Raw genomic sequence first — 22,889 nt, forward strand, 5'->3', positions numbered from 1 at the left:
CTTTCATTTTAATTGATAGATCATGGAATTAAGAAGAAATTTCCAAACGAAATAAAAATTGTTTACGTCTGATTAAATACCTTTTATTTATTTTGTTTTAATATTGATATAACAAGAAATAAATAAGTAACAAACGTATAAAAAGCAAAATTAAATAAAATGGTGGATAGCTGTCATGATTACTTCACAAATAAATGGAATGTTGATCACATACAAATAATTAATTCAAATATCAATATTCGTATACGCCTTCATTTTTGGACAAAAACCTTATACACATTTAGAATGAGTATAAATTTATAACAGTCTTTCAATAATTTGGTTAATGAACAATTGTATTCTGAATTCTTAAGTTTACGTCAATATTTGTGATTTGTCCAATTTTGCACAGTTGTTCATTAAACAATTTAAGAATTCGCTGCCTTCATACAGGTACTAAAATATTTTACAAAATTAGAACAAATAAGAATGTTAAATTAATTTGTTATATACTTTTTACAATATGGACAAATGTACATAGTTTTACAATTTTAATCACATGATTACAACATCTAACTTCAAACTATTTTTTGGGAATCTCCCATACTACGGAATATTACAACTTCATAAAAATGTTATAAAAAAGTTTTATATTTAAGTTTAAGTTAGATTTTGTACAGTAAGCATACAATATGGTACATTGAATATCTGTAAGCTATTTATTGGACCTTAACATTAGATGGAACATGAAAATTAATAAAACTATTGTCAACATAAATCAGACTACAAAAACAAGATAAATGAAAACACAACCAATTTTTGAAATCAGTTAAAAAGTTTAAATATCACAGATAGTTCAAAAATGACGGTTTAATTATGTCAATAAGATAAAACAGATTATTTTATCTGCCATTACAATATTAGTAATATAACCACAGTATTTTGTTACAATTATTAATGTCTTTTTGAGAAATTGTGAGTATTTAATTACATATTCATAATTAGTTCAGATCTAACAGTGGCAAAATTGACAATTTTTACAATTAATATGTTTTAAATATTTGAAAATGTTCATTAATATTTCAAATTATCATTTTTGACTTAAATTATGTTTTATATCATAAACTATTTATATAAAATTTGACAATTTTACCATTAAAAATATATTACTATAAATTCATGTCCTAAAACTACATTGGCACTTGGACCATATTATAAAGTAGTTAAATAATAATTATCGTCTATTTATGCAAGTTTGTATCGAAGCTTAAGCAATTGTATACTGTCAATATTTTAGTCAAAATTCTATATGATGTAAACATAAACTACATAACAAAATATTTTTCCATCCAGAGAATTTCAACTAAAATCAACAAATAATACCACAACATTTGCGCGTAATATAAAATACAATTGTATATTGTAATGACAAATTCTTTTGTTTCACCATAGGCTGTCCGAAATTTCGTTATCGTTAATTTGTTCTCCATGAAACAGAACGGTAGCTACGCTTATAGAACACAGACAAATGGTAATCACACCCAGTAGGATATAGACGGATGTTATAAGCCAAAAGGCGAACAGATAAAGATTTTTGTTACAGTATTTACCGTACGTCGGATCGAAGTTCGGTTCATACTCTTTGTAAACCCATACGGATCCTAAAATAAAAAATGTGCAAGGTTATTAATATTCTGAAATTACATTTATGATAACAGCTCCATAAAAATAGGTAACAAGATAAATAATTTTCCGTTGACCGTTAATGCTGTTTAAATGCAAATTTAAAATAATTATTTCCACAGAAATTAATAAAAACGATATTTTCAGATAATTTGCTTACCAATTATAAACCACCCCAACATAAAACAATTAAGTAATGTTTGAGTGGGAGATTGTCGTAAATTTTCTTCTTGTCTTTCCTCTTCTGTTTGTCTTACTCTCGCTGATAAATGTAATAATTGTTTTACGATCCCAAAAATACCTGTAATTTTATCTGTTTTATAGGTACTTACAAAATATACAATTACATCAAAACTAAATACAGACTTGGTAATTAAAAATAAATAATAGTTAATAATTCAAGTTGTAGTAGTTCAAGTTTAAACTTATTAATGGCTAGTTTCAATATTATTTTAATAAATTCTATTCCATTCTATTCAATATGAAATTATTATGCAGAACCTTAATAAAATTTAAAATTTAATCTTATTATCATGCACATACATACATTCAATTAAAAATACTAATTAAATTTGGTGCATATGTAATTTGTAAATTTTCGTGCATTATATGTTAATTTAATATCATAAACAGAAATTGTTTTGTTTACTTAAGTAATATTCCAACTGTAAACACACGGAAGTACTTAGTACAAGATTATTGTAAATTAAGATAAATACTACAAAATTATGCAGATGCACTTACAATACCGAGGATTAATGGATTAATCAACATAAAATGAAATAAAGGAATATTTGTTTATTATTAATATAAATCAAAAATTAGTTCTGCTTTTTGTATCAATAAATTGCAATTTCATATATGGAAATTAGTATGTATTTCAACATTATTAGAAATAAATTTCAATGCATAATTTATCAGAATAACATAATTATTATAATATCAATTAGTATTGCTTAAATGAATGATTAACAAATTTTTACATTACTACATGCCATAATCCTATAAATTCTAAAATATTGTTTAGAATTCGGAATATTTTTTATGCAAATTTATCATAAGAGATTGAAATTAAAAGAATTTTTTTGAGAAAATCTGATTAGTAAGTTTCAGTTAGAATAAATCAGATAACTCACCTCCAACTAACAAATAAACGGGAATGTATTCTCCTTGTGGACAATCATGTAGATAAATTGAACCCATAACAATCATACAAATTGGTATTACAATTGTTACACCTAGTATGAAAGTGCACCCCACTAAAACATTAAAAATGTGTATTAATAGTATGAGTAAAACTATATGAATACCTAGAACTTTTTATTCGGTGTAATTTTCAATAAGAAATTACTGATAAATTTCAAAATATACAGTTTTTTTACCAATTAAACAAAAGTAGATTTTTTGTGTAATTAAGTTTTACATGCAGAATGACAAAGTATGATGATAAAGTTATATATATTTAATAATTTTAATAAAAAAATAAATAACTGATAATAGGAGAATTTAATAATTGGGGAAATTTTCCAAAAGAGAATTATTATTCTGTTTGGGAATTATTGTATACATTAAATAATTTGATTACTGATACTCTCTTTTTTCTAAATGTGGGTTAACTAATAAGAATTCATGTTTATGTGGTATTTGAACTTGTTTTCTTGAATTTCTCGCCAAAACAATAGAAAGATATGTAATAAATTGAAATTCAGTTTTCTCTTACAAGCTTGAGTCACATAGATAATTCCATTGTGTGTATAGCATGCAAGTTACGACTTTTCGTTATTTTAAATTTGTTTATTGAGTCACATTTAAAATAAACTTTATCTGTGACTTAAATCAGTGTAAACAGTATAATTTATAAATGCTATCAACAATAACAAAAACAAACATTTTATATATATTTTTAAATAAACTACTATAAATAAAGCAACTTACAGGTGCCTAGGACGATTATGATAATATTTTTCAAGAAATCTAACACTCCTTTACTGGTTTTTTGGGCCTCCCTGACCCTGCCAAACAGAGAGTCATATGATGGTGGTGGAGCTGAAACACAACTTACCCTTTAATACTTCAAATTTAAGTATAACAATTAAACTCACCATTGGGATTAATGGCTTCTTCGTAAGTCGGGGGTGCTGTATTTTCACGGTACCCCGAAGGTAGTACGGTGCCCCCTTGGTCATGGTAAAGGGGTGTCGGGTTTATAACTATGTTAGCACCTGTCATTTATATTTTACTTTTCTACACTCTATCTACATTACGCACTAATTAAAGAGAGATGTATGTAAACAAAACTGAAGAATTTGTTTAAATTTGACGTGCAAAATGAGAAATGTACCATATTTGCACGCTCAATGTTCACTCCCGAGAAATTACAGCGCGTTTGATGTCACTATGTGTCTTCGTCTATAGTGATAGAAATCCATACTATTACGAGGGAGGTTCATTAAGTTCTATCAAAAATAGAATAGTAATTTTTAATAATAATAAATATATTAAATTTTTAATATGATAACAAGAGTAATTAAAAAAAAATCATTTTTACACATTCTATTAAAAATCAATTAATATTTGTATGTTATCAATTTTTATAACCAGAATTGATTTCATTTCATTGTTAGGATATTATTATTAAAGTAGTGCCTAAAAGAGACTAGTAGATATTCATACATTTTTAAAATTCTTAGTTTGGATCCCCTAATATTGTTATGTTTAATTTTGATTTCTTATAATTTAAAAATAAGAGAGTAAAGCTTTTATTGACTTTAATTTTTTATATACACTGTCTGTAAACATGTGCGACTTATATAGTCGCTAATGTCGAAAAATATTAATAGTTTCCTGAATTAAAATTAAATAACTTTTTTTATAATTTTTTATGTTAGATTAATTAATAATTAATAATATTAATTAATTAATACTAAATATTTAAATAATTAAGAAAATTAGAATTAAGAGAATTAGAATATATTTAATACTTTTATAATTCATAAGATTTTGTAAATGTTTCAAACCGAGTTTGTATTCAAATTACTGAAAGATTGGGTTTGCAGTGATATCTAAAAATAATGTCCGGTATAGCTTGTTCAACACTGCGGATACGTATTTAAAAATATAGGCGAGAATTTATAAATAGGAGCGCCAAAGCCTGATTTTCCTAGTCGATCACCACCGTTTCAAAATGAACTTAGACGCCGAGCTTATGTTCGAATGTTTGATTTATCTAAATACCTTTTATTTTCCGGTGTTTGCGACATGCGAAAGCATCATGGCCATAGCGAAATACCGGAGTATCAGAGATACCCCAAAAATAGGGCAAGATGCGAGTGTGGTGTTCTCGAGATTGTTCGCAGAACTGTTAAAGATCGTATTGTTTAGAAAATTGAAAGATGACAGGAGAAGTAATGTTTATTGTTTAAGTGAGAAACAATAATTTGTAACTATAATTTTTTAGCATTGGCCACTGCTTGCAGTGTTATACTAACCCTGCTGTCGATTTGTGGGATCCTTTACACATTTTTCATTCAAGATCCTGTTCTGAAATTGGAATATATCCTAGGGGCTATATCAATAATGCTGACCTGTACAGAAGTTGTTTTTGGAGTTCTGGATTTACTGCCTTGTTGCCAAAAAGTTCAGTATTATTAAGACACATTTTTTATTCCATACAATATTATTATTTAGTAATACGTACGTAAGTATACTTTAATTTTAAGTAAAGTTAAATAGAATGTAAATATGCTAAAATGTTGAATATATTTTTATTATTATGTGTATTTTTTCCGATTATATATTTTATATAAGTTTTGCAATAATTGTTGAATTTTGTAATAGTTAATTATAATTATGAGAAAAATAAACAAGATATTAATTAATATATGAATATTAAACATTCAGAATCACACAATTCAATAGTTTGAAGATGTTCATGGTAATTCGTTTTACCTAAGTAAGTATATTTTTAAATATTTCAGACATTTCAAATTATTGTCAAAGTAGTTAAAAAAAAACTTTTGAAATATTAATTTTAAAGTTTTATTATTTATAAACCATTTGTCAAAACTCTAATTCCTGTACTCGGATTATCAACAAATATAAAAACAACAAAAAAGATGAATTTTTTATTGATCAACATAACATAAAACGAAAATCTATTGTATATATATATACATAACACAATTAGAACAGGTGATAGCATATGGAACTTTCCATCTATATACTAGTTTTTAACATCTACAACAATTCTGATAGAAGTAATATCTAACAAACCGCCCAGGTACACCATCTGAACATTTAATTAAGCAACAGTTGTTTTCGTAAATGTCGCGTAAGTAAATGCGCTTGGATGAGTGCACGAGACAGTCTATAAGATATTGAAGAAACGAGCGGTGCCCCTGAAGAGTATTCCTCGAATGTCGAGACTTCTGTGCATTTGCGTCTAGAATACAGATTCACAGGGTCTTATTCTCCGACTAATCCCCAGGAATTACGCTTTTACAAAGCGACAACAGGATAAAAAACGAAACTTTAATGGGGAAAACGTGTTAAGTTTTTGTTTCTTAGGCACGATTTCCGATTAAGTTTGATTTCCTACCGTGGTTGCACGCGATTTTAGCAGGCTCCGTCACAAAGTTGCATGCGAGATGATATGCACCAATTCCTACAAGCTATAATAGTAGGGTTCATTCTCGCATTAACTTCGACAAGTAGAACAAGTTTTTGTTGTGAAAGGCGAAAACAATTATATGGGTAGCTTTAGCAGCTTTTATATGTGTCTTTAATTCTTAAATATTATGTTATTTTTTAAGTGAAGATACATTTCTTTAAGCTAACATACACACAACATCTAGATTAAAAGTATAAAGACTATAATATAATACATATATAGATTTTTTTGGATTTATAAAATATTTTTAACAAGACAAAAAAGCACAAACATGCGTTATAGTATTAGCTTCAAATTTTTTTAGTATTTTTTTACATTTAGTTAATCGTTCACGTGTACAAATTGAAACAAAATTCACGTTTACTTACTTCGTCGGGAAATTTAAAATAAGCAAGCAAATGTATTTTCGATGGTAATAAATTACTTTAAAATTACCAACGAAGCAAGGAAAGAAAACGTTTACTTTATCTCAATCCGTGAAAAAACAAATTCAAAAAATAATCATAGTCTTTTATTTAACAAAAACAAAAATAATAATTTCAAACCCGGAGACATTTTTATAATAAATACAAAATTATGTAACATTACAATAGATATTATCGTGAATAAGCCAAGTTTATAGATTCTTTTTCTAAATACATACACATTTAAATTCGGCAATGGCTAAACAACTAAAATCTAATTGTTTTTAAAACATGAACGAACGTCCAGGTCTGCCCGTACCAAAAAATGAACGTTCGTTCAAGCGTTAAAATATCATTTTCGAATGCTCTTCAGATTTTGGTCTATACATCGACAACCATCTTTTTATGGATGTCTGTGTTGCCAACGACGTTACAGAACTCCTCGAAAGAGATTTTTCCATCTTCGTCTTTGTCGGCGAACAGAATGGTTTTGTCCACGATTTGCTGGAGCTGGGTATCTTTTAAATTATTACCCACCATCATTTTGAGTACCTAGAGTAAAATTTATAGAGATTACATGTAAATATCATTAACAATTAAATGATGTATACGTTTTAAAAATATTATTTAAAATTAAAGTAATTTTCAGTTGTAATGCCAATTTTTTTATAATTATTGCATTGTTTGAAATAATCATTTCTTTAAAAGACAAAGTTAAATGTCATGTTGTAAATTTGCAAGTTATGAATGCATTTAATAATTAAACAAATTAAGTTTTAATTTATGATATGCATTTTGCGCAATAATAATTGTTAACACTTCGAAAAACATGATATTCACCTTAAAAATACCTAACAATACCTGTGGTTTTCTTTAAGTAATTCATTACATGTATGTAATTAAGTTATTAATCATAATAATAAATTAAATTTCTTAAAAATCATAAAAAATAATTGTAATTTTTAATACTTAAAAATTATTTCAAGTTCCACTAATTTCATGTAAGAATTAAGAAGTATTCTGAAGACACTAAAATTCAATTACATGCCTGTAGTTCCAAATAAATGCGGTTTTTTCATTAAGACTTGAACGTGCAGCAATTTTTTTAAAAAATCTTAAGTCTAATAATAACATTTGAAGTACCACATTAATGACATTTTTTAAAAATACAAATAAAGAACTATTATGTTTAGAGTATCAACTCAAAAGCAATTTAAATAAATAGAAAATGTTAGTGGACAATTCGAAGCGTTCCATTGCCAACTTAATGACACACAGAACGTAATTAGATCCTTGGCAGTAAGAGAAAAACAAAATAACAATCTACAAGCAGAACACAGTTACCTGAAACAGTTCCCCATTGGAAATGTATCCATCATTGTCCATGTCATAGATTCTAAATGCAAATCTCAATTTGGACAACTTATCCCCCTTGACGCTGAACTGAGAGACTCCCTGTATGAACTCTGTAAGCCAACAGCTGCAAACTTTAACAGTTTCGGTCCGATTTTCTTACCTTTAAAGTCGACTTCACCGTTGCCATCGGCATCGAATATATCGATGACACGTTGGACGAGCGGATTTTGTTGGAGTTCGGGGAGCGACATAAACTCATCGATGCTTAGGGCCCCCGAATTGTCGAGGTCCAGTTTGCGGAAACGTTTCCCCAGACGGCGGATCTCGTCGGCATCAACTAAAAATAAATAATCGTAAAATGCAAATGATGGATCCAGATAATTTACAAATTGTCCGACCTCTCTATAAATATGTATAATTATAAAAAACATTATTGTGTATTTGTATAGCTGCGATTGAAGTAAGGTTGTGTTTTTTTTTAATTAAACATTTTAACCTTTTTTATGACGAGAATAAAATATACTTACAATTAGAGCATAGCTCCATGGGCAGGGAAGACTCGTTACCCTAAAAACCGTAATATACGAATTTAACGACAATTATATTAATAATAAAACAAAAATGGGCTTGCCCCTAAATAAGTAGGCTAAGCTGAAAACATCAACAATTCAGTCCGGACAAGCGATACACTTGTAAATTGAAACAAACTGATAACCCACGAATTTTCATCGTTTCAAGTCAGATAAACTCACCATGGTTCGCTCTTTTGGAGACTCTACTGTTTAATAAATTTTGCTATTTTCGATATGTGTTTGCGAAGAGTCGGACAGAAAATTTAATGATTGGGCTACAGCAGATAGCGCCACATGTCTGCTGGTTCGCAGGAATGTCAGCAGGAATGTGCGGTTGTTACTCCAAATGGATTCGCAAAACTTTTCGGTCGGTTGTTGTGAACGTTTCAATATGCGTTTATTTGCGCTGATTGTTTGGTTGTTGCATTTCGATAACGGATAATTATTTCCCATATTGTTTAATGTTTCGATGGAGAGGTGGCGTTGAAAGTAGAGCGGCAAAATTAAACATGTTTTTCACGATAATTTCAGGCATACAAAACTGATTAATCGATATAATAAATCTAGCTTAGCTTACTTAGTTGGCTTTAACCGGGATATCAATATTGAACATTACAACCTTAAAATTCCGTAGTTAATTAAAATAAATAAACAACACATTACTATAAGTTTATAAATGGACTTATTTAAAAGAGATTTTTAAAATGAAACCTTCATTAAAAACGTCATACTGATTTATACCGACAATATTTATAAAAAAATATCTAATAAATAAATATAATTTATAATTATAATTCGTTTTAAAAATATTAAGATAATTATACTCCATATTATTCAACACTGGTTCAGATCATTTATCCAGTGAATATAAGTATAAAATTATTATATTCATATATTAATTAATAAACTTAATAATCATTATTCAAATAATTAGAAGAATAAAATATGTATGTAATATTAATTAAGTAACACATATTAAAAGCCCGTCTAAGTTTATTTAACAATGGTTTGAAGAATAAAATTTATAAAATAATTTAGTATTAATTAAAAGTATCCTTACAAATCTAGTTAAAAGTATTAAAATAATTGAAATATTTAATGTTTTTTGTATTTTTGTTACCAGTTTTTCATCTTTTTAATATATCTGAAACATTAATAAATTTATTTTTATAGTTATACGAAAAAATACAAAAATTTTTTTGTTAATTCATTTAAATTATTATTTTGTATTATACTAATATTATATATTCTTATATTAATATTAGATTATTAGTCTCATGTGCAAAAAATATAATGAATTTCAGGTAAAAGACATTTATTAGCAACTGCAAGTAGCAAGTTGAGAGTCTAAGGGTCTTTATGTGAAACCAAGTAAGTATATATTTTTAATCTAAAGTCAAAGTATACCTTATAAGTGTAAAATCTACTCTATGCTCAATTATTAATGTTAAAAAGATTTAAATGAAGTTCTCGAATAAAATTGTGTTAATATGGATTAAGTTCACGTAAATTAAAATATTCGCATAATAAAAAATTGGTTTTAATATACATGTTATATATTTCCTATATAATTTGCGAATAGTGATGCATAATAATAAGAGAAAGCAGGATAATTAAGGTTTAAAAAATTAAGTGTAATTGCTTATGTTACATACATTGATTAATAAACAAAAATTGAATGAATATTATATCAAAAATTGTATTGTGTCAAAAATGGATTTACGTCTGACAAACTAGAAATTGCGTAATATTTTCTATGATTTTATACTATTAGTTGTCTGATATAACTTTTCATGTCATGTTTGGATAAAACAAACAAGAATTTGGAAACAAAACTAAATACATGTTTGAGTAAAAGATACATGAAATATGTTATAGAAAGCTGTTATATTCTATAAAGTATAGAAATGGGTTAAGTAATGTATATTTTTTTACTTTTTAAATAAAGGAGCTCTTAAAATGGCTCCTTAAACAAATTTTGGCTTAAATAAAAATATTTAACAGTAAATAAGTACTTTTATTTAAAATTTAATATGGGATGTCCTTGAAGGGTCTAATAACTCGTCACATATTAGAGTATAATAAAAGAATAAATTATTTAGTTTCCTCCCCAAAATATTAAAAATATTTTAGTTACTTTTAATTTTTTTTTTTTATATAAAATTATATATTTTTTAAATTCTTATAATAAAGTTGATGTATTCTAAGTTAATACCCTACAATTTAAAAATAAATTGTTATACGGGATAATGTGAATGAGACAAAGTTTAGATTGAATTATAAATTATTCATATATTCATAAATTTCTTATATCCTTAAGGTATTTAGTTTGGGAAATATTTCGCTCTTCCATAATATGGTTTTGTGAATTTTATCAGATTTATTAGTAGATATGTTTAAAATTGAGCAAAATTTTTGAATTTTTTAAAAAATTAAATCCTAAATATAAAATTAAATATAGCCAACGATCTTTATAATTCACATTTCCAGTAGTTTCTAGAAATATGCCGTCGGTTAATGAACCGCCCCTTATAGCAAAACCAACTTGCGACGTCACTGCCGAAAATGTACGTAAAATATTGCCGCGCTTTTTGAAATTTATCGGACACGCATCGATAGGTAAAGTCGCATGTGAATTGGCCAAACACGTTGATCAAGTCGTTTCCTTGACAAACGTTTTATCTCTCTCTTTCTCATCTATGACTGATTATTGATTTAAAAAAAGATGAGGCTATTCTGGAACATTCCAGATACGGTAACTGTCAAGCCTGTTAAGTTGGTACTGTCAGTTTCATTTCAGTGACTTGCGAGTAACCGGCACGTTGTGTCTGATTCGGTTTTTATGGAAAACAACTAACACATCTATCATTCCAGAGCGCATTTACTGTGATCCACGATTGCACTGCTGTTTTATACAATTGTCATTTAGAAATTCGCTTAAAAATCTGCAACAATGGCCGCAATGTCAGTCATAGGAATCGACTTGGGCAACGAGTCTTGTTATGTAGCTGCTGCAAAGGCAGGCGGAATTGAGACCATCGCAAATGACTACAGTTTAAGGGCCACACCGTAAGTAATAAGTCGTTTTTTTATTAGTATTTCGTCTTTTGATGTGTTCCCCGTTTAAACTCGCGCCTAATGCAACCTTGATCTGCATTTTAACTTTTCATTTTACGTGTGTTCTAGAAGAATTTTACCAAATTTGGGAAAGATTACGCTTTTTTATGTCGTGGGTGTTTTGTAGGTTAATTCAGAAATCGAATTCTATTGTTTACCACAAATGGATATTCTTTCTTGTGGTTACAATATAAAAACTTCCTGTTTCCGTTGTTACATCGTTTTTTCAATTCTGTTATAGGAGTATCATAAAGTTTTTAATCTTTATCAGACACCTGTTTTATTTATACAAATAAGTAAAATTAGATTTACTATTTGTTTCTCTCATTTATTTCTAACCTAGCAGCAAATTTTAACATGTGCATGTTATTGCAAAATTACCTAAACTAAAAATAAAAATATGATTAACACATACTTTACTAAAATTTATGTTTCAATTTATTGATTATGTAATCAATAAGATAATTAAAGACATTTTAAATTTTGAATTAAATTTCGTTTTCGTAAATAGTCACATTTGACTAATAACTTGAACTATAAAATTTGTCAAGCAGATTTAAATCACATATTTATTGATTAACTTTTCTTATAAGATTTCTAGATAAGAAAATTTTCTTGTAAATTAAGTAATTAAAAAATTGTGGCATGTCTCCTACAAAATACTCAATGTAATATTATTTTAAATATATAATTAATCAATATACATTTTCTTATTCATTATGTGTGACTGGATTTATATTATTTTGTAAACTTCTAAAAGAAGTGTGTGACTTTAAAACTGAAATGTAAAGGTTAGTAAAATTTTAATAGATAAAAAAATGTACAAGGTCTAATATTGAGTTTAAAAATTGTCGTATTATCTCCTTTATTTTCCCTCTTTATACTTATTTATTTAATAAGATAAACTCTTATTCATCAAATCAAATTTTATTATTATTTGAGTTTTTTCTGACTTCTTAATAAACAAAGCATTTGTTTATTTCGTTTATAATAAGACCAAAATTTACTTAAAAATTTTTAAATTACATAATTATTGTCAATTTTTTCAAACGAAGTTTCAGTGAAACAAAGTAATGAAATTGTGCTGATGGACCCAAATTATCATAATTAACAATTAAAATAATTCTTCTACTTCAGAACATGTATTGCATTTTCTGGAAAAAACCGCATCCTCGGCGTGGCCGCCAAAAATCAACAAGTGACAAACATGAAAAACACCGTTTATGGCTTGAAAAGGCTCATAGGCAGAAAGTTTCGCGATCCTCATGTTCAAAGGGAGCTTCAAACATTGCCATTTAATGTTATCGAAGTAGCTAACGGAAATATAGGAATAAAGGTAACATTTTCAGCCGGTTCAATTCCTGTTTAATACTAAAAATAACTCCATTCATTTCAGGTTAATTATTTAAATGAGGAACACGTCTTTTCGCCTGAGCAATGTTTGGCCATGCTTTTGACCAAGTTGAAAGACATCGCGAGCACCGCTTTGGGAACTCCAATCAATGACTGTGTTATATCTGTACCATCATATTTCACCAACAATGAAAGAAAAGCTTTATTGGATTCGGCTGCGATTGCTGGTATGTGTTTAATTTTATATTGTACCTTAATTGCGACAATATGTGCATATAAAAAGAAATGTTATCTAACGCGAAAATGATATATTTCTGTCAAGGTTGTGGTGTTATTTTCAATCGTTTTAATTAACAAATGTGGGATTTTTATTAGTGTAATGGAACAACAGATTTATCAACATTGAAAAACGTATCACTATTATTAGAATTAACACTATAATTGCTACAATTATTACACTTATGAATCAGTGTTCTAATGATTATCGGTAAACAAAAAATAAATTATTTAAATAGATTTTGTTCGGTAAATACTGCATAATTGCTTGTTACAGGATTGAATGTACTTAGATTGTTCAACGAAACGGCTGCCACGGCCCTCTGTTACGGCATTTACAAGCAGGACTTGCCGGCGCCGGAAGAGAAGCCACGTAATGTCGTGTTCGTTGATTGTGGCAACTCCTCGCTGCAGGTGTTTGCCGTCGCCTTCCACAAGGGCAAGCTCAAAATGCTGTCGACGGCGTCTGACCCCAATCTTGGTGGCAGGGATTTTGATCTTCTGCTCGCCAATCATTTTTGCAAAGAGTTCCAGACGAAATACAAAGTCGATGCTAGTACCAATCCAAGGTATGTACGTAAATTTTGATTTTTTATCATTTTACCATCGCATCGGTTTTTAGGGCGTTCCTGCGACTGTTAACTGAAGTTGAGAAACTGAAAAAACATATGTCAGCTAATTCGACCACCTTGCCCTTGAACATCGAGTGTTTCATGAACGACAAAGATGTCCACGGTGACATGAAACGTGCCGACTTCGAACAGATGGCCAGCTCGTTGTTTGTCCGTGTGGAAGAGACCCTCCGCAACTGCCTGGACAAGTCCAATCTACCTTTGGAGGACATCCATGCAGTGGAGATTGTCGGTGGATCTACTAGAATACCAGCCATTAAACAACTCATTGAGAAGGTGTTCAAAAAGGTGCCCAGCACAACGTTGAACCAGGACGAGGCAGTGAGCAGGGGCTGTGCGTTGCAATGCGCCATGCTCTCGCCTGCTGTTAGGGTTAAGGACTTCAGTGTTACTGATGTACAGGTATGTAACAGTATTAGGACTAATTGAGTGGAGACATAACTGATTATTATCCTTACAGAGTTTCCCAATCTCAGTGTCTTGGGATGCCAGTCCTAGCGGGGAATCTGCTGGCGAAATGGAGGTGTTCCCAGTCAATCAACCTGTTCCTTTCTCAAAAATACTTACGTTCTATAGACAAGAGCCATTTGCAATTAAAGCTGCTTATTCCGGTAATGTACCATATCCGGACAAAAATATTGGTAAGTATCACTTATCTCCATTATTAAATTTGAAAATGCATGAATACTTCGAAAAAAAATATTAAAGAAAAATTCATAGAATATTGAAAATCGAGTTAAAACAAAACTATTCGTGTAAAAAGAGAATAAGGTGTAGTTGTATTACTCTGATCCTTTTTACAGGCACTTGGATCGTGAAAGACATAAAACCAAACACCGACGGCAAAGCGCAAAAGGTGAAGGTGAAGGTACGCGTGAACCTGCATGGAATCATGACCGTATCCAGTGCTTCGCTGTACGAAGCGAAGGACTCATCGCCGGACCAGGAACAAATGGAGAACGGCGACGCCCCGCAGCGCGAGGACGGCGCCAAGAATGGTGCGGAAGGTGGCAACGAGGCGGATGCCCCAATGACGGACGGCAACGGCCCACAGAATACCGATGGGGCGCAGCAGCAGCCAGCTGAGGTAGGCTCCGGCGTAAGCTGGACGAAGAAAATAAGCGGCTGGTTCAGCGGGGTACGCATTCAGTTCCCGCCACTGCTGGCTGGCTAATCTTTCTCTTTTTTTTACTTTTTGTCTTTGCCGTATTTCTTTTGTGGTTTTATTCCACTGTTTTCTGTTTTTTTTTTCTATATCTTTAGTCATGTGATTTTTTAATTAATTGTTGTTAGACCCTTTCCCATTGTCTTGTTTGTTTTTTTTCCTTTGTTATTTCACAAATGCATCCTTTGCTGTTCAACCTTTTATGATAAGTTTTTCCTGTTGTAGCTTTCAATGGTTTTTATTTTCAACAGGAATTACTTACTCTTTTCATTTTTATTTGCTTTTCCATTGCTATGTCTTATTTTGAGTTTCTCTGTTACTTTTTTTAAATGTTACCAGGAATGGGACAATGATCATACTTCAAAAACATTTGTTGGTTGTGTAAAAATACATAAAGGACTGTAAATCATTAATATAAGCCACACATTGACAACAGACAGCACAAACCATTCATTCATAATTTTCTGTTAATATATTCATATTAATAACAGTGTTGTTCTTAAATATAGAAAACACGATTACTCTTGATTTGTTACTCGTGAATGTGATGTCGAATTTAATTTTAATAAAATCCTGTTTTGATCAAACCCATTCATATTGCAGGAGGATAAGGACAAGAAAAAGAAACAGGTGATCAAAGCTATCGACCTGCCTTTAGAGGCTCTCACCTTCGGTTTCTCGCAAGTAGAACTCAACCAATTCACCGAGCAAGAATTCAAGATGATTGCGTCCGACCGTCAAGAAAAAGAACGTGCGGACGCCAGGAATGCGCTCGAAGAATACGTCTACGAACTGAGGAGCAAAGTATCATCAGATGACGAACTTGGCCAGTACATTTTAGAGAGCGATCGCGACGCACTCGTTCGACAACTTGACGAAATGGAAAATTGGTTGTACGAAGAGGGTGAGGACTGCAACAGGCAGATTTACATCGACAAACTGGCGGAACTTAAATCAAAAGGTACGTCTTATCAACTTATTTCATATTTTAAAAATGTATTGGATCTATTCATCATTTTCTTTATGATTTATAAATATTATTTTATTTACAACCAATTTCGGGTATTGGGAATACAAAAACCTTAAGTATACAAAATTTAAAAAATTGATTTTGATGAATTTCTTACAGCCACATACTGGGGTTGGATAAGATAATGGAAAAGTACAGTTCTGTTATTAACCAATTTAAACCCAAATTAGTTTAGTGTAACAAATATAAAAGTTCAAATAATTCGAAGTGGTTTCTTAAATTAACTTTACCCAGTCCTACATTAAAGAAGCCACTTATTTATATTTAATTAACTTAAACGAAGCTGCTGCGAATTTTATTTCTTGCATTTTAAAATTTGTACCTTAATTAATTCTTAATAACATTTGTATTATTCTAACCACTATCCAAATTATTATGACTGTACTCACTTCATTTATCTAAAAATGGATTCTCCAGCTTCTCTTTTGTCGCTTCCTGCGGTAAACAAATCTGTTGTAGAATATTGTAATACCAGCCCTGATTAAATTAAAACTCAGGTATGTGATATGATAATTTCGTTTATTGTTAACACTAAACAAGATACACTTCTGTAATCGACAGTTACATGATCTTATCACCTGCGTTAATAATATTTTATGATATATGTATTTAATATTATTTAAAATACATTACATATTTGGGTGTTTGATAGCAACGGTATTCATATCATTCATTTTACTCCTAAACACTAATTGTTTATTATTATTCGCAATTGTATAAAAGTGATTGTTTAATTACAGGGGAGCCAGTACAAACCCGCAAAGTTGAATGTGAATTAAGGCCGGTAGTAATCGAAGATTTTGCCAAGAGCTTGCAGCTGTGCCAGAAAGCTTTAGATCTGATCAAGTAAGTTCTTGATATATAATTTTTTGCTTCAGTTGAATAAAACATTAATTATTTCAGAGAGAACAATCCGAAGTATGCTCACTTGACTAATGATGAAGTACATAATGTGGAACAGGCGTTCAAACATTCTTATGAGTGGTTGCATTCGGCCAGACAAAAATCTATATCCGCACCCAAACATTTGCCGCCACCGGTGACTGTGGCTCAAATAAGACAGGAAAAGTCCAACTTTGAGAACACAGTGAACGTAATATTAAACAAACCAGCTCCTAAAGCACCCTCACCACCCAAAGAGGAAAAACCAGCCGGTGACGGCGAAACGAAGACGGAGGAACAGAACAACCAGGAGAACACACAGGGGGAGAAGATGGATTGGCAATCGACATAAGTTTTATACTAGTTTATTTTTTTAAATTAATATATTTATGATAGGAGAGAACTGATGGTCGTTGTCATAATCGTCAGTTTTAAATGTAAATTTGAAGTTTACTTCACCAGATTGTTATCTATTGGCAAATGTGGTTGTATATTATTAGTATAATTTTTTGTAGTTGGATATTTTGATTTACTACAACCACACTTCCCTATATAACAAACTTGTGTTTACTCCCACTAGTAGAATAACATTGCTGGTTTAATTTCAAACACCTTTCCCATTGCCACAGGACAAGATTTTCTTCACCCAGTGCTGGAAGATGTCTGTATTTCTACTTAATCAGCTAGGCTTTTTAATGCACAAGTGAAATGTTAGTATTTTTTTCTAATGCAATTGGATAATATTATTTTGGCTGTAATAATGGCTTCATTCCATCTAAATTATTTAACAATCAGGTAATTTGTTGTACATTTTTTAATTGTGTTTAATAAAATACAAACAGAATAATGAGTTTTATTAAACCAACAAACAAGTTATAAATTCCTAATTTTTTCACGAATTTATATATAAAATTCAAATTTGAAAAGTAAATACAAATTAAATAAAATTAATACGAACGGAATAAAAAATACTTTATTAATTAAACAATAACATAAACTTTTATAATTTTTTGTGTATATTACAAATATATGAACATAGAATTTAAAATTCCAATTTGAATTTTGCTGCCAAAGACAGATGGTCAGATCCCAACTCATGATTTGGAATTAGCATATTTCCCAATTCCTTTTTTGTTGGTAATTTAAACGTCATCAGTAGTTTTAGCTTGTCCTCTTCAACAATTTTATTTCGTCTTTGGCCACTAAAATCATGATACAAGAAATAATTGAAAAGTAATTTGCTTTATTTCAAAATCATAATGACATATCTAAATAATGTCAAAATTACCTGTAAAATATATAATCGACCATTAGCCACTTATTTTGGTTTGTCGTAGCACCTTTCTCTCGAGGTTTATACACAGATTGAAATGGAAAATTATGTGTGATTTCGCCATTCGAAAACGAATCAAAATCATTCGTCACGTTAGGCACCGTCTTGATATATTCTACGTCACTATTGCCAATTTCTATCATGTTTTCTTCTTCACGTCGGGTTACATTCGCCAACGTTTGTCTTAATTTTACAATAATATTATGTTGTGAGTTGTCTGAAATAATGCATTTGAAAATCAATTTTAAAGAAAAACTGAACTGAACTACTTGTAATTTTAAGGGCTGCTGGTAATATGCTTCGCCTGTAGTCTTGTGTCATCGTAGCTTTTAAATTGAGATTACCCTCTGTTATAAAACTGTACACAAATGATTGCGGTGGAGTATTGAAGTCCCCAGTTATTATGGTCGGCAGGTACGTATGTTTTCCACTGAAAAGTTTTTTATATAAAGTATATTTCAGAAACATATTAAAATTAAAACATACTTGACGAGTGCTTTAAATGCTATTCTGTCAATTTCCGCTAACAAAAGCTGAACTTGAGCAAGTCGTACATCTTCCCGTTTCGGATTGTACAACAAATGCGTGGTAGCAACCACGAATTCCTGTTCAATATTATCTTTTGGTGCCAACTTGGTGATTATTGCCACATTGTTGCGGTTTAGAAGCGGACCAGTTTGTTTGAACTCCACAGTAATGTATTCTGATAACACAATTTTGTCAGATTTAAAAAAGATTGCACAACCATCACTATATTCATCACTGGTTCTCTTCTTGTATAAGCTTTGATAGCCTGAAATATCAACATATATAAAATATAGTACATTAAACATTTTAAATTTACAACCAAGGTGGAAAAGAAAGATAACAACAACAATAATACATTCTAAACTGGACATGTATAAAAAATTACTCATCTAATACAAATGACAATTTATCTAAAACCTAATTTCTAAATTATTCCATATTAATGCTACCCACCTAAAGTCTCTAATGCTTTGTAATAATCTAAATGGGTCTTTTGTACTTCTTGAAGACATAAAATCTAAAATAGTTCCTAGTAGAATAAACACTAAACATCTTATAATTAACTTACATCTGGATCAATAGTTTTAATTTCATTCATCAATTTATTCCATCTAGTTTCCCATGGTAAGGATTTTTGGTCATGGTTATTATATAAATATGCATGATTCAAGATGAGGTCCTGTGCCAAGACATTGTAACTCATCAAGGTAAATTGAAAACCAGGTTTGTTACTAGTCATGTTACCAGTTCTTGACTCCCATTGCCTGAGGGATAAAATAGATTGCTCTAAAAAATATTAAGTAAAAGATTGCACAATCATTTACATGATTCTTACTTTTACGATTTTTGACGTTTCTTTTAGAAAGATTAGGCTCAGATTGTTGTCTACAAATAATCTGTATATTATTTCCAACTATCTTGAAGCCTTGTTTTGAATTTTTATTTTGTGAGATTGATGATTCAGAATAACTTCTATGCACTGTGTGTTGTTCATCATATGCATTTGTAGACATATTTGCATAGTAATTTTGATATGAATACACGTTATTTGCGGTATATACATTAGGAAACCCAAATGGTGAATTCATTAAAGGCATTGATGGATGTGGAGGGAGAGGTGCATTGGAGCAATATGGGTTGTAATATGATAAGTTTTGATTATTACTGTTTGGCATGCTTCTATAATATGGGTAATTATATTGCAAGTTTTGATTGTTGTTTTGAACAAAAGAAGGTTGTGGAGGTTGTGGATAGCTGTAACTAGGACTGCTCCCACAATTTGGGGTTTTATAGTTTTCATTTTTACTGTTTGGGCCAAAAAGAGGCTTGGGGGGTATGTACTTATAACTAGACATGCTCTCTTGATGATGAACAAACTGACTGTTTTGGTTACTAGTATTTGGACCAAAGAGGGGTTTGGGAGGCACATAAGTATAAGTAGGCATACTTTCCTGATTAGGGGTACACTGAATGTTTTGTTCACTTCTGCTTGGACTAAAATCACAGTTAGAACTGCCAACAGCTGAATCTGGATAAATTTGAAATTCATTACTAGTAGACTGTGTGGAAGGATGCATTCGTTTGGATGACATTTCAACGATTTTGTTTACTGAATTATTTTTAAGGTTATGCTTTGTTATAGATGTCACAAATTGTTTAAAAACTTTATATATTTTATTATTCATTTAGATAACTGCAATTTTGTTTAATTAATATCGTTATTAACTTACGAGTTTCATGGTGAACTTTTACTGTTAAACCGCGTTATACAACACTATATATATATATATATATATATATATATATATAGTAATCAGTTCATCTCAGTACCCACAAACTCAGTTAAATAGCAATAAAAATTGGATAATGAAAGAGGACAGAGACGTAGTCTCTGATAAGGATATTAAATAACATGTGTTATTAAATAAGTGAATTCACAATCAGCTGATGTAATGAAAAAATAATAGGTTATATCACACTTTTACTATTCTTAAGTTGGCAATCCATGTTTTTAAACATTAGTTTTCAACTGTTTCAAACACAGGAAAAGTGAGTTTCTTTGACAGTATCTAAGGAGTTTTTCCGTAATATTGTGGAATATTTTTATAAAAATGTCTGAAATTAATGAAGAACGCTTGCTGGCTGACGAAAATGAAGCGGAATGTTTTGGTATCAGTTCAACAGAACTAGTTGAAGATAGTAAGTTCACAAACGTTAATTAAAATACATACAATTAAATTGATACCGATATTCTTAGCCAGAACAATGATGTTCAATGTAATGCAGCGGGTATTTAATGATATATCAGAAGAACTAAAATCTTTTGACCAAATTGATGAGGAAAAAAGGTCACAATTATCTAAAAATTTTCAAGAATTTTTTATGGATAAGTTAACTAATCCATTTAAAAAAATGGAGGTAAGTTATTTTACATTTTAAGTACATTTCATTCATTACATTTATTGTAGACTGAGATTCGAAACTTCATGGCAATTCCTGAATATAAGTCAGAAGTTGGAAGTAACACAGAAATTACAGAAAATAATTTGAAGGATTTAGAAAAAGAAAATAATTTGCTTGTAAAAGAATATATTAATGTAATATTGCCATTTTAAAATAATTTACCTCATTAATTTAAGTATTTTTTAGTGCAAACTTATGAAAAAGAAATGTGAAGAAAAATTGAATGAATATAATTCACTTGAGGAGACTTACCAGAAAGTAGAAAATCTAATTGACAATTATAAATCTCATGAAAGTGAGTATGCAGAAAATAAAAAGAAGATGGACACATTTTTAAAGAAACAACAAGAATTCTTGGCTTATTATTTTAAAGATGCTGATAATGAAAGTAAACTCTCATTTGCTCAATCAAATTTTAAGAGTACAAATTAGAGTTTATAAATAATTAAATTAATGTTACCACTTTATAAGGCAAATTGTATTATGTCCTAGAAAATTTCATGTTTTATATTATTATTTTATTTTGTTCAATTGTTAATAATTGTGGATTCAAATAAATTTATTTTGTATATAATTTTGGTATTATTAAATTGTTCCTCTTACTATAAATATGTTATAGGAATATTTTTAATAAAAACAACTTTTCTTTGTATCATATTGTATTTTTATAAACAAGGCATTTTAAAGTTTTACTAAATATTGAGAATACATTAACAAAATAATTAATTACTAAGACAACTATAATCTATTTCGACTCTTTTTTCTCTTCTTTGTCCAATAAAGCAGATTTTATGCCAACTTTTTCCAGTTCTTCAATCAAATCCCCTGACTGATGCATTTGTAACATAATATCACATCCACCAACAAACTCTCCATTAATATAAACTTGGGGGATTGTAGGCCAATTTGAAAAATCCTTTATACCTTAACAAAATAATTCATTGAAACTAAATTAAAACTTTAAGGTTATAAATTACCTTGTCTTAAATCTTCATCTTTCAGAACATTGTGGGCATCATATTTGACACCGTGCATCCTTAGAATTTGTACAACAGCATTGCTAAATCCACACTGGGGCTGTTCAGGGACTCCTTTCATGAAAACGACGACTTTGTTGTTTTTGACTAGTTTCTCGATATCTTTGGCTTTTGTACTGTAGAATGGTGAGAGTGGAGTTGCGGATTTCAGCAACTGACAAGATTTACGCATTAAATTCATCTTTGAATGTGTTAATGCCGACTTAACCTAAATAACAGATTACGTTAAAAAACATTAAAATCTTAATACAGAATGTTATACTCACTTTTATCTGGATTCTATTTGGTACTATTCCGTTGTTGAAATAGTTTATAATCAAATAATTTTTAAAAATAGTTTTTTGAAATAATTTAGGTTAAATAACTTTTTTTTTCGTTATGTTGGTAATATCTTTCGCAAATGGTGTATG

At 29.7% G+C, this 22,889-nt stretch overlaps 7 protein-coding genes across 11 annotated transcripts; 3 read left to right on the forward strand and 4 right to left on the reverse strand.

The window, feature by feature from the left end:
* Positions 1-67: 67 nt before the first annotated feature.
* LOC109594555 (transmembrane protein 272) lies at positions 68-4,042 on the reverse strand. The gene is made up of 5 exons (XM_020009774.2): positions 3,765-4,042; positions 3,598-3,708; positions 2,799-2,921; positions 1,823-1,963; positions 68-1,640 (listed from the first exon to the last, which is right to left on the reverse strand). The coding sequence occupies exons 1-5, from the start codon at positions 3,889-3,891 to the stop codon at positions 1,423-1,425; spliced, it is 720 nt and encodes a 239-aa protein (XP_019865333.2). The 5' UTR covers positions 3,892-4,042; the 3' UTR covers positions 68-1,422.
* A 639-nt stretch (positions 4,043-4,681) lies between these two features.
* Positions 4,682-5,421, forward strand: LOC109594566 (uncharacterized). Its single transcript, XM_020009782.2, has 2 exons — positions 4,682-5,066; positions 5,120-5,421. The coding sequence occupies exons 1-2, from the start codon at positions 4,847-4,849 to the stop codon at positions 5,311-5,313; spliced, it is 414 nt and encodes a 137-aa protein (XP_019865341.1). The 5' UTR covers positions 4,682-4,846; the 3' UTR covers positions 5,314-5,421.
* A 352-nt stretch (positions 5,422-5,773) lies between these two features.
* On the reverse strand, positions 5,774-9,078 carry LOC109594538 (calcineurin subunit B type 2). Its single transcript, XM_020009755.2, has 5 exons — positions 8,844-9,078; positions 8,619-8,658; positions 8,252-8,428; positions 8,080-8,201; positions 5,774-7,287 (listed from the first exon to the last, which is right to left on the reverse strand). Exons 1-5 carry the CDS (start codon positions 8,844-8,846, stop codon positions 7,117-7,119), a joined length of 513 nt encoding a protein of 170 aa, XP_019865314.1. The 5' UTR covers positions 8,847-9,078; the 3' UTR covers positions 5,774-7,116.
* Positions 9,079-11,465: 2,387 nt separating this feature from the next.
* On the forward strand, positions 11,466-17,965 carry LOC109594576 (heat shock 70 kDa protein 4). 2 transcript variants are annotated; one of them, XM_049969610.1, is made up of 10 exons: positions 11,466-11,732; positions 12,918-13,116; positions 13,177-13,360; positions 13,687-13,978; positions 14,032-14,443; positions 14,502-14,682; positions 14,845-15,179; positions 15,810-16,167; positions 16,977-17,082; positions 17,140-17,965. In XM_049969610.1, the coding sequence occupies exons 1-10, from the start codon at positions 11,617-11,619 to the stop codon at positions 17,468-17,470; spliced, it is 2,514 nt and encodes an 837-aa protein (XP_049825567.1). In that variant the 5' UTR covers positions 11,466-11,616; the 3' UTR covers positions 17,471-17,965. The 2 variants fall into 2 exon arrangements, with proteins under 2 accessions (XP_049825567.1, XP_019865351.2); XM_020009792.2 differs by having other exon boundaries at positions 11,467-11,732; positions 14,845-15,128.
* A 108-nt stretch (positions 17,966-18,073) lies between these two features.
* On the reverse strand, positions 18,074-20,801 carry LOC109594539 (protein angel homolog 2). Of its 4 annotated transcripts, none has more exons than XM_049969865.1 (8): positions 20,710-20,801; positions 20,430-20,507; positions 19,548-19,742; positions 19,433-19,496; positions 18,938-19,244; positions 18,721-18,881; positions 18,407-18,668; positions 18,074-18,320 (listed from the first exon to the last, which is right to left on the reverse strand). In XM_049969865.1, the coding sequence occupies exons 1-8, from the start codon at positions 20,716-20,718 to the stop codon at positions 18,161-18,163; spliced, it is 1,236 nt and encodes a 411-aa protein (XP_049825822.1). In that variant the 5' UTR covers positions 20,719-20,801; the 3' UTR covers positions 18,074-18,160. The 4 variants fall into 4 exon arrangements, with proteins under 4 accessions (XP_049825822.1, XP_049825820.1, XP_019865315.2 ...); XM_049969863.1 differs by having other exon boundaries at positions 19,548-19,765; positions 19,815-20,507; positions 20,710-20,764; XM_020009756.2 differs by lacking the exon at positions 20,710-20,801 and having other exon boundaries at positions 19,548-19,765; positions 19,815-20,702.
* A 142-nt stretch (positions 20,802-20,943) lies between these two features.
* LOC109594540 (uncharacterized) lies at positions 20,944-22,016 on the forward strand. Its single transcript, XM_020009759.2, has 4 exons — positions 20,944-21,178; positions 21,237-21,397; positions 21,448-21,576; positions 21,629-22,016. The coding sequence occupies exons 1-4, from the start codon at positions 21,091-21,093 to the stop codon at positions 21,872-21,874; spliced, it is 624 nt and encodes a 207-aa protein (XP_019865318.2). The 5' UTR covers positions 20,944-21,090; the 3' UTR covers positions 21,875-22,016.
* Positions 22,017-22,105: 89 nt separating this feature from the next.
* LOC109594559 (glutaredoxin-related protein 5, mitochondrial) lies at positions 22,106-22,881 on the reverse strand. The gene is made up of 3 exons (XM_020009778.2): positions 22,746-22,881; positions 22,420-22,687; positions 22,106-22,366 (listed from the first exon to the last, which is right to left on the reverse strand). Exons 2-3 carry the CDS (start codon positions 22,658-22,660, stop codon positions 22,188-22,190), a joined length of 420 nt encoding a protein of 139 aa, XP_019865337.1. The 5' UTR covers positions 22,661-22,687; positions 22,746-22,881; the 3' UTR covers positions 22,106-22,187.
* Positions 22,882-22,889: the final 8 nt, after the last annotated feature.

Source organism: Aethina tumida, chromosome 7 (genome assembly GCF_024364675.1).
Source record: "Aethina tumida isolate Nest 87 chromosome 7, icAetTumi1.1, whole genome shotgun sequence".
In the NCBI taxonomy this organism is placed as follows: Eukaryota; Metazoa; Arthropoda; class Insecta; order Coleoptera; family Nitidulidae; genus Aethina; species Aethina tumida.